Raw genomic sequence first — 11,946 nt, forward strand, 5'->3', positions numbered from 1 at the left:
CCCTAATCTTACTTCTGTATACCTGAAAGAACCCTTTTGGGTTAGTCTTTGAATCCCTTGCGACCTTAGCCTCATAATCCCTTTTTGCTTTTCTTATTCCTTTCTTTATTTCTCTCTCTAATTGAATATATTGATTTCTTAACTGCCCATCCCCTCTTTTGATACGCCTATATATGCCTCTCTTTTGACCAATGAGATATTTTAATCTATTGTTCATCCATTTGGGATCAATTTTGTTAGATCTAATTTCCCTACTCAGAACAAAAGTTGTCTGGGCAGCTAGAACTATGCTCTGAAAAATGTCATATTGGTAACCAAGATCACCTACCTGACCCATAGTCAGGACATCCCAATTTAGCCCACCCAAGTAATTTTTCAGTCCCATGAAGTCGGCCAAGCAAAAATCTGGGACAGAGATTTGATTGCAGTTATCTGGGTAATTCCATGATATATTGAAACTAAGTGATTTGTGATCACTTTCCCCAAGCTCATCATTAACCTCAAGATTATTAATTAGTGAATCTTTGTTGGAAAGAACCAAGTCAAGCAGATTGTTTACTCTAGTTGGCTCTGTCACAGCCTGTTCTAAAAAGCAATTCTGAACCATATCAAGAAAGTCATTAGACTCAAGATTTCCTGTCATATTATTCCAATCAATTTGTCTAAAGTTAAAATCTCCCATTATCACAACATTTTCATCCCATAACAGCTTACTGCACTCCCTATCAAGGTTTGGGGGCCAATTGGAAGTTGAAGACCCAGATGAGTCTAAGGGATGTTAGGAAGCATTTCTTCAGTCATAGAGTAGTCAGGAAGGGGAATAGCCTAGCAAGTGAGGTAGTGGAGGCAGGAACCATACATAGCTTTAAGATGTGGTATGATAAAGCTCATGGAGCAGGAAGAGAGAGGGCTTAATAGCACTCAGTGAAGAGGTGGGGCCAGGAGCTAAGTCTCGACCCCTGCAACCACAATTAGGTGAGTACAATTAGGTGCACGTGCGCATGCACGCACACACACACACACACACACACACACACACACACACACACACACACACACACACACACACACACACACACACACACACACACACACACACACACACACACACTCACACACTCACACACTCACACACTCACACACTCTCACACACTCTCACACTCTCACACTCACACACTCACACACTCACACACTCACACACTCACACTCACACACTCACACACACACACACTCACACTCACACTCACACACTCACACACACACACACACACACACACACACACACACACACACACACACACACACACACACACACACACACACACACACACACACACACACACACACAGCACATTGCCACAGTCACTCATTCACAGTGTATTAATTAAGGAGTTCACTAAATCACTGTTAATTTATGAAGAAAACAGTTCAAGAACACTGATATAATATTGTGTTGTGATCAACCCTTAAACTCTCCAAACGTAGATCTATGTTTGCGCGTGTAGCGCTCTAATTTTGATTTTCTCCATAAGAAACAAAGTAAAAAAAAATGTAGATCTATGTTTAGAGCACTACGCGAGCAAATGTAGATCTACATTTGGACAGTTTATGGGTTAAAACACTAGGTTATGATGCTGTACTGAGCAGGAGGGAATTCTCTTAAATAATTTAGCGCCAGCTAATGTATCGCTGGAGTAGAGTGGCTAAGCATTCATGATATTGGCTGAGTGTGTTGCATCAGTGAGCAGGGACTGACTAGAGAAACTTTCTTTTTCAGCTCAGTGTCACTTGCAGATCAAGAGTTTATGTTGAAGCATATAATAGAACAAATATTTAGTTAGGGAGGTTTACCTCACTTACATGGGTTTAGTAAAGGCATATGATAGGGTGGATAGGGAAGCAATGTGGCAGATGATCCAAACATATGGAATAGGTGTTATGTTACTGAATGATATTAAGAGGTTTTTCTGGGGAGTGTGAGGCTCAGGTTAGGTTGTGTAGGAGAGAGGGAGATTATTTTTCATTAAAAGTACTCCTTAGACAGGGATGTGTATTGTCACTATGATTGTTTAACATATATATAGATGGGTTGTAAAAGAAGTGAGTGCTCGGGTGTTGGGGAGAGATATGGAATTAAAATATGCAGAATCTAATATAAAATGGGAGTTATCACAATTTCTTTTTTGTCAGTGACAATAAAATGGGAATTATCACAATTTGTTTTTGCCTTTGACACTATGCTTTTGGGTGATTCTGAAGAGAAGTTGCAAAGGTTGGTGGACAAATTTTGGAGGGTAGGAGTGAGGAAGAGCCAGTTGTGAGTGGGGGGGAAGTTTGTGAGGCAGTAGGTAAAATGAAAGGGGGTAAGGCAGCTGGGATTGATTGGATAAAGATAGAAATGTTAAAAGAAGGTGGGGATATAGTTTTGGAGTGGCTGGTGCTATTATTTAATAAATGTATGGAAGAGGGTAAGGTACCTAGGGATTGGCAGAGAGCATGCATAGTTTCCTTTGTATAAAGGCAAAGGGGACAAAAGAGACTGCAAAAATTATAGGGGGATAAGTCTGTTGAGTACACCTGGTAAAGTGTATGGTAGAGTTATTTTTGAAAGAATTAAGAGTAAGATGGAGAATAGGATAGCAGATGAACAAGAAGGCTTTAAGAAAGGTAGGGGGTGTGTGGACCAGGTGTTTACAGTGAAACATATAAGTGAACAGTATTTAGATAAGTCTAAAGAGGTTTTTGTGGCATTTTTGGATTTGGAAAAGGCATATGACAGGGTGGATAGGGGGGCAATGTGGCAGATGTTGCAGGTGTATGGTATAGGAGGTAGGTTACTGAAAGCAGTGAAGAGTTTTTACGAGGAGAGTGAGGCTCAAGTTAGAGTATGTAGGAAAGAGGGAGATTATTTCCCAGTAAAAGTAGGCCTTAGACAAGGATGTGTGATGTCACCGTGGTTGTTTAATATATTTATAGATGGGGTTGTAAGAGAAGTAAATGCGAGGGTCTTGGCAAGAGGCGTAGAGTTAAAAGATATAGAGTCACACACAAAGTGGGAGTTGTCACAGTTGCTCTTTGCTGATGACACTGTGCTCTTGGGAGATTCTGAAGAGAAGTTGCAGAGGTTGGTGAATGAATTTGGTAGGGTATGTAAAAGATATTGGCAGTTTGGAGGGATATGTTGTGTATCTTTATATGTGTATGCTTCTAAACTGTTGTATTCTGAGCATCTCTGGAAAAACAGTGATAATGTGCGAGTGTGGTGAAAGTGTTGAATGATGATGAAAGTATTTTCTTTTTGGGGATTTTCTTTCTTTTTTGGGTCACCCTGCCTCGGTGGGAGACGGCCGACTTGTTGAAAAAAAAAAATGTAAAAGAAGAAAATTAAAAGTGAATACAGGAAAGAGTAAGGTTATGAGGATAACAAAAAGATTAGGTGATGAAAGATTGGATATCAGATTGGAGGGAGAGAGTATGGAAGAGGTGAATGCATTCAGATATTTGGGAGTGTACGTGTCAGCGGATGGGTCTATGAAAGATGAGGTGAATCATAGAATTGATGAGGGGAAAAGGGTGAGTGGCGCACTTAGGAGTCTGTGGAGACAAAGAACTTTGTCCTTGGAGGCAAAGAGGGGAATGTATTGAGAGTATAGTTTTACCAACACTCCTATATGGCTGTGAAGCATGGGCGATGAATGTTGCAGCGAGGAGAAGGCTGGAGGCAGTGAAGATGTCATGTCTGAGGGCAATGTGTGGTGTGAATATATTGCAGAGAGTTCGTAGTTTGGAAGTTAGGAGGAGGTGCGGGATTGCCAAAACTGTTGGCCAGAGGGCTGAGGAAGGGTTGTTGAAGTGGTTCGGACATGTAGAGAGAATGGAGCGAAACAGAATGACTTCAAGAGTGTATCAGTCAAACAAACAAACCATACCCCGGCCGGGATTTAACCCGCGGTCAGAGAATCTCAAAGTGAAGGGACTTGAGCTAGAGTTCGTCACGGCCACGCTAGCTGGAGATTTGTCTGTAAAAACTTGCATTTGTGGTCACAGTGGTGCCTGTGCTAACCTTCCTATGGTGTAGAAATATACCTAGTTGGACGAATCTTATTGTGGCTAGCTGGTCTAGTGGCTAACACGACGGGCTGGAGTTTTGAGACTCTCTGACCGCGGGTTCAATCCCGGCCGGGGTATGGTTTGTTTGCAATCGTGTCATTACGATTTCGTGAGTCATGTTGACGGCAGTGAAGGGACTTGAGCTAGAGTTCGTCACGGCCACACTAGCTGGAGGTTCGTCTGTAAAAACTTGCATTTGTGGTCACAGTGGTGCCTGTGCTAACCTTCCTATGGTGTAGAAATATACCTAGTTGGACGAATCTTATTGTGGCTAGCTGGTCTAGTGGCTAACGCGACGGGCTGGAGTTTTGAGACTCTGACCGCGGGTTCAATCCTGGCCGGGGTATGGTTTGTTTGCAATCGTGTCATTACGATTTCGTGAGTCATAGAAGTAGGGAGTATGGATGAAATGAATGTGTTCAGACATTTGGGAGTGGACTTGTTGATGAATGGGTATATGAAAGACGAGGTGAACCATAGAATTGATGATGAGAGAAAGGTAAGTGGTATGCTGAGGGATCTCTGGAGACAAAGAATGTTATCCATGGTGGCAAAAAGAGGAATGTATGAGAATATAGTACCAACATTTATATGGGCGTGAAGCACGGGTTATGAATGTTGCAGCGAGAAGGTTGGAGGCAGTGGAGTCGTGTCTAAGTGACATAAATATTATACAGATAATTTGTTATTTGGAAATGAGGAGAAGGTGAAGAATTACTAAAAGTATTATCCAGATGGCTGAAGAGGGGTTGTTAAGATGGTTTGGACATTTAGAGAGGATGGAGCAAATTAGGATGACTTGAGGGGTGTGTAAATCTGTTGCGGAGGTAAGGCAGGGTAAGGGTTTTCCTATAAAGGGTTGGAAGGAGGGAGTAGAGGTTGTTTTGTGTGTCAAGGGCTTGGACATGCAGCAGGTGTGTGGGAACTTGTTAGGAGTAGGGGCAAATGATTTTTGGGACTTGAGTTGTTAGTGTGTGAGCATGGTAACATTCTGTGAAGGAATTAAGGGAAATGGTTAGCTGGACTTGAGTCTAGAAGGTGGGAGGTACAGTACCTGCACTCTAGTGGCGAAATATTTATAGGTTGGAGAGGCATCTACAGTGTAATGTGTGTGCCTCTGCAAGGCAGTGATAGTGAATGATGGCACCATGCCTCATTGGGAGATGGCTAGTATTAAAAAAAAAATTATTTAAGTTGACTATTGTTTTATTTAAATGCAAACTTCTAATTTTTTTTTTTTTTTTTTTTTTTTTTTTTTTTTTTTTTTTTTTTTTTTTTTTGAGATGGGTGATAATAAATAGTAAGTTGTACAGCTACAAATATCTACATAGGTGTTTTCTTTCCACAGAAAAATAACACAGTATTCTCCCTCCGATACTTCAAAACAGTATGAAAAAAGTTCATCTAGAAAAAGTTCAGCCAAGTTTAACCCCAAGCCAATACTCAAGCGGTTAAAAGAGGAGCCAAGCCAAGACATTGATTCTGTAGATGATACTAGGCCAAAGATTGACCTCATTAACCAGTACCTCAATGTAAGTGCCACAGTTTTAGGCTTTTCACAGTAAATTTTGTTATAATTATGTAGATGATTAACCTCTACCATTAATGCAATCTTGATGAATAATGCAAACCCAAGCTTTATAATAATAATAATAATAATGCTGTTCATTCCAAACAATTAGTAATGAATGAAAATATATATTTTCTGGGATAGTGTTTTGATTATAGTAAACATGTTCATATTTCATAAACCAATATGCTCTAAATATTTTGATTGGATTCAGCTGTGTTTGAGTATAGGTAATTCTTTGTCATGTAGCAAGTTGGAAGAAATCCTATTTTATTATACTTCAGAGCATGAATGCCATATTTCACATTAGCAACAGTATTTTATGTTCAGCACAAAAGGTGTGTAATATAGTTAAAGTAACTTTTGTGATTACAAAATTGTAAGAAAACAATTTGACAGTTGTGTACAAGATATTGTCAACTTGACTGTTGCTTAACAAGATAATGTCAACTTGACTGTTGCTTAACAAGATAATGTAAACTTGACTGTTGCTTAACAAGATAATGTCAACTTGACTGTTGCTTAACAAGATATTGTCAACTTGACTGTTGCTTAACAAGATAATGTCAACTTGACTGTTGTTTAACAAGATAATGTCAACTTGACTGTTGCTTAGCAAGATATTGTCAACTTGACTGTTGCTTAACAAGATAATGTCAACTTGACTGTTGTTTAACAAGATAATGTAAACTTGACTGTTGCTTAGCAAGATATTGTCAACTTGACTGTTGCTTAACAAGATAATGTCAACTTGACTGTTGTTTAACAAGATAATGTCAACTTGACTGTTGCTTACAAAATATTGTCAACTTGACTGTTACTTACAAGATATTGTCAACTTGACTGTTGCTTAACAAAATATTGTCAACTTGACTGTTGCTTAACAAAATATTGTCAACTTGACTGTTGCTTAACAAGATAATGTCAACTTGACTGTTGCTTACATGATAATGTCAACTTGACTGTTGCTTAACAAGATACTGTCAACTTGACTGTTGCTTACAAGATAATGTCAGCTTGACTGTTGCTTAACAAGATACTGTCAACTTTACTCTTTACACTAAAGTTTAGGTAAGATGTCTGGATAAAGGCATATTTATTCAAAACTTTTTGTTATAAATTTGAGTCTAGGACTAGTTTTCCAAGTACAGAGAGGTTAAAAGTAGGCCCTGTAAATTTTCGTAATTTCATCGTTAAAAGACTCAGGAAGCTTGAGTACAGATTTATAATATGTAGATGGAAATGGGAAGTGGAGCAGACGTATAACTTGAGCATAAATTTAGTCCAAAATTGAGTTAATTAACGTATAAGGAGAATGCAGTAGAATATATGTGGAAAGTGTAGAGACTGCGTACTTAAGAGGATTTATAAGTGAAAGTATAATAGTAACTGGAGATTTAGTGGATAAGTGAAATAATCACTGTGAAACATCTTAGTCAACTTATTTTTTGTAATATATGCACACGAATTGTGCAAGGGGAAGGAGTTTTCCATTCTATTTCATTACAGTTTAAAATAATTAGAAGTTTTTATCATTGCTTTTTCTCCTCCAGTTTAAAGCACTTATGTTGAAGATTGATCCAGATGATGATGACGATTCAGACGTAGAGATATCCAAAAAACCATTCCAGAACGATGTTTCTGTTCCGAACACAAGAATCTTAAGAGGGAATCAGGTATGTTCGTCACATGTATTTATTTTGCACATGATTGTTATATATTTTTCTTACCCTCATTAATAGTCTTATTTTCTACTGTAGTGATTGATCAGATACATTCATTACAATTATTGTTTTATGTAGCATCATCATTAATGAGGGTGACACCAAGGATTTTGTCACTGAATAATATTTTCACTTTTCAGCTGAAAATAACTTTAAAAGCTTTACATCTTGTAATAATGTATTATTGTATTCAAAATTTGATACACAAATGTATCATTTGTGTAAGTTTTTTTTTTTTTTTTTTTTACATTATTATTTGATGTGTGTTTAATCAAACACACACAGTTTTCATTCATTATTGTAGATATACATAAAAAACTAGAATTGTTGAAGATAGTGATCATATGAGAAAACTCGGAACATCCATCTTGTGTATCTTTTATTCAGTTTTGTGAACATAAGTTAATCCTTGTATCAGTGACAAAATCCTTTTTTTTTTTTTTTATTGCTTAAGAGGTGTGACTTCTCGCAAAATCTACTCTCAAAGCATTCTAGTAATATTAGAGATCATTTGATAATTGTGCTTGGTGTAGTTAGGGTAAGTTAAAGTACATAGTGCAAGAAAATCAGTACTGCGAGAAGTTATACCCTGTATTTGCATTAGACATGTATACAAAGGAGACATTCACCAAGACCACCTTGCCCATAGTCATCTTGACAGGTACGACATCTATAATAATCTAGACAAAATAAAGGCTGTTTCCAATGTCTGGTGCATTAAGCTCTTTTTCTCCATCCCTTTTTCTTTTATATATATTGCATATTTTTATCTCATTCTTTATTTAATAATTGTTTTAATTTGCAAATCAGTTTGGGCTAGTTTATGATTTTTTAGTTTTTATATATATTATGTTTCAGAATTTTTCACTTTTATTGCACTAAGTGGATGATTTGAAATGTTATATGCAGCATGGTGAAACAAGCAGAGTGGATGATATATGCAGCATGATGAAACAAGCAGAGTGGATGATACATGCAGCATGATGAAACAAGCAGAGTGGATGATATATGCAGCATGGTGAAACAAGCAGAGTGGATGATATATGCAGCATGATGAAACAAGCAGAGTGGATGATACATGCAGCATGGTGAAACAAGCAGAGTGGATGATACATGCAGCATGATGAAACAAGCAGAGTGGATGATACATGCAGCATGGTGAAACAAGCAGAGTGGATGATATATGCAGCATGATGAAACAAGCAGAGTGGATGATACATGCAGCATGATGAAACAAGCAGAGTGGATGATACATGCAGCATGATGAAACAAGCAGAGTGGATGATACATGCAGCATGGTGAAACAAGCAGAGTGGATGATACATGCAGCATGATGAAACAAGCAGAGTGGATGATACATGCAGCATGATGAAACAAGCAGAGTGGATGATACATGCAGCATGGTGAAACAAGCAGAGTGGATGATACATGCAGCATGGTGAAACAAGCAGAGTGGATGATACATGCAGTATGGTGAAACAAGCAGAGTGGATGATACATGCAGCATGGTGAAACAAGCAGAGTGGATGATACATGCAGCATGATGAAACAAGCAGAGTGGATGATACATGCAGCATGGTGAAACAAGCAGAGTGGATGATACATGCAGCATGGTGAAACAAGCAGAGTGGATGATACATGCAGCATGATGAAACAAGCAGAGTGGATGATACATGCAGCATGGTGAAACAAGCAGAGTGGATGATACATGCAGCATGATGAAACAAGCAGAGTGGATGATACATGCAGCATGATGAAACAAGCAGAGTGGATGATACATGCAGCATGGTGAAACAAGCAGAGTGGATGATACATGCATCATGATGAAACAAGCAGAGTGGATGATACGTGCAGCATGATGAAACAAGCAGAGTGGATGATAAGCAGAGTGGATGATACATGCAGCATGGTGAAACAAGCACAGTGGATGATACATGCAGCATGATGAAACAAGCAGAGTGGATGATACATGCAGCATGATGAAACAAGGAGAGTGGATGATACATGCAGCATGATGAAACAAGCAGAGTGGATGATACATGCAGCATGGTGAAACAAGCAGAGTGGATGATACATGCAGCATGATGAAACAAGCAGAGTGGATGATACATGCAGCATGGTGAAACTTGTTGAATAGATATATGCAGCACGATAAAACATGCAGTGGGGATGATGTATGCAACATGATAAACAAGCAGTGTAGATGATATATGTAGCATGGTGAAACAGGAAGAGTGAATGATATACGTAGGGCCCCGCTTTATGGCATTCCGCTAATAGGGACATTTCAAATTATGACCAAGACTCACTATATGGCCTCCCCCCCCCCCCCCCACCTGAATTTTTAATTCAGTCACTGCGCCCCACCCGGTTTATTTACATTCTCTGTGGGATCCGTGAACACCACGTCTCTCCATTATGTCTGGAAACTTTCCAAAATTCCAAGTGCTTTTAAAAGTTATTTCATATTTTATGTATACCTATACCTAAATATACTTACACACTATGCTGGCATGCAGGTACATATTAACCCTTTCACTGTTGGTGCCGTATAGATACGTCTTAGAGCCAGTGTTGGTGAAGTATTAATACCCCAAAATTCTAGTGGCTTCCAATCTAGCAGGAGAAAACTGGTAGACCTACATGTGAGAGAATGGGTCTGCGTGGTCAGTGTGCACAGTATAAAACAAATCTTGCAGCTACAGTGCATAATGAGAAAAAAAAAATTGTGTTTTTGGATTACTTCACTGACTTTGAGGTGTATTTTTATATGATGTTTATGGTTGTATTCCCCTTTTCTTGGTCTCATTTGATGGAATGGAAGATGTATCACAGTAATAGAGATGATTTTGATTGGTTTCACAATGATTAGTACCTTGAAATTGAGTTCAAAGTAGCAGAAATGTTCAATATTTGCCGATGTTCAAGAGTAAACAAATGACATCACCGTCTAATACATGTCCAACAGGCCAGTCTGATACGCAGTCACAAGTGGGTTGGCATTATGTATACAATTATATAATAATGCAGTAGTCTGCATAACAGTAAATCTTCTATTTTTGTGAGAATAAAAATTCAAAATGGAAAGCAAGAGTAATATAAGAGGGGCCTGGAGACGTGACTAATGAACAGAGAAAACGTTATTTTAGTGCCAGGAATGTCTTCATTATTTATTCCGGAATCTATTTTGAAATTTGCTTGAAATTGGTCAAATTGCCAATTTCTGACCACTTTATTGGGTAGTTGAAATCAGTAAATGGGAGGTTTCTTGTACTCAGTCGATAGAACAAATGCAGTTCTAAAAATATATCTATGAGTTTGGTCAACTGGAACAATGGAATTGGCCAAAAATAGGGCTCAGTGTGGGCGAAATCGCTGATGCGTATATATCACCAAGACCGCTAACTTCGCAAGAATGTAATTCTGTAAGTTTTCCACCAAATTACGTACTTTTGGTGTCATAACCATCAGGAAAAGATTATCATTTCATAAGAATTTTTTTTTTTTTTTTTTTTTTTTAATTCATCAACACTGAGAGAGAATTCAGGATCAGGGGTCTCAACAGTGAAAAAGTTAAAATCAGTAAGTGTGTCTTATGTCTTGAGATGCCATATTAGTAATGATGATAATACTCAATAATAATCACTGAGTCTCATTAAATGTCATATATTATGTTAATATACACATTTTCATTAATCCATTAATTCATTAATGTAGTGTTAGATAGAACAAATGCAGTTCTAAAAATATATCTATGAGTTTGGTCAACTGGAACAATGGAATTGGCCAAAAATAGGGCTCAGTGTGGGCGAAATCGCTGATGCGTATATATCACCAAGACCGCTAACTTCGCAAGAATGTAATTCTGTAAGTTTTCCACCAAATTACGTACTTTTGGTGTCATAACCATCAGGAAAAGATTATCATTTCATAAGAATTTTTTTTTTTTTTTTTTTTTTTAATTCATCAACACTGAGAGAGAATTCAGGATCAGGGGTCTCAACAGTGAAAAAGTTAAAATCAGTAAGTGTGTCTTATGTCTTGAGATGCCATATTAGTAATGATGATAATACTCAATAATAATCACTGAGTCTCATTAAATGTCATATATTATGTTAATATACACATTTTCATTAATCCATCTATGATATATTTTCAAAATTATATAATAAACATGATACGTAACATATAAATATGATAAATACACCCCACAGTAGAGTAAATTAACATAAATATGAGATGTGGTAGCTAGATGACTTGTACGAGTGACGGCAAGAATAACATTTTCTCTAGTCCAACATCAGATAAAATGTGTATACTATAATAATGGTAGGTAAGACACATAGGCAACAGTTAGGCAACTTTATTCCGAAACGTTTTGCCTACACAGTAGGCTTCTTCAGTCGAATACAGAAAGTAGGCAGGAGCAGTGGAGATGTGAAGACGATGTAATCAGTCCATCACCCTTGAAGTCGTAGAATTTGAGGTTGTCAGTCCCTCAGCCTGGAGAAGTTCAGTTCCATAGCCTGGAGAAGTTCAGTT

The 11,946-nt window shown here is 37.9% G+C and overlaps 1 protein-coding gene across 1 annotated transcript in view; it reads left to right on the forward strand.

The window, feature by feature from the left end:
• Window positions 1–11,946, forward strand: part of Nipped-B (Nipped-B cohesin loading factor) — a gene marked incomplete in the record, with an annotated part of 502,160 nt that overhangs the window by 441,921 nt on the left and 48,293 nt on the right. Inside the window, 2 exon segments of the mRNA XM_070089404.1 lie at window positions 5,459–5,642; window positions 7,234–7,356. Coding sequence (XP_069945505.1) covers window positions 5,459–5,642; window positions 7,234–7,356 — 307 coding nt within the window.

Source organism: Cherax quadricarinatus, chromosome 2, assembly GCF_038502225.1.
Source record: "Cherax quadricarinatus isolate ZL_2023a chromosome 2, ASM3850222v1, whole genome shotgun sequence".
Taxonomy (NCBI): Eukaryota; Metazoa; Arthropoda; class Malacostraca; order Decapoda; family Parastacidae; genus Cherax; species Cherax quadricarinatus.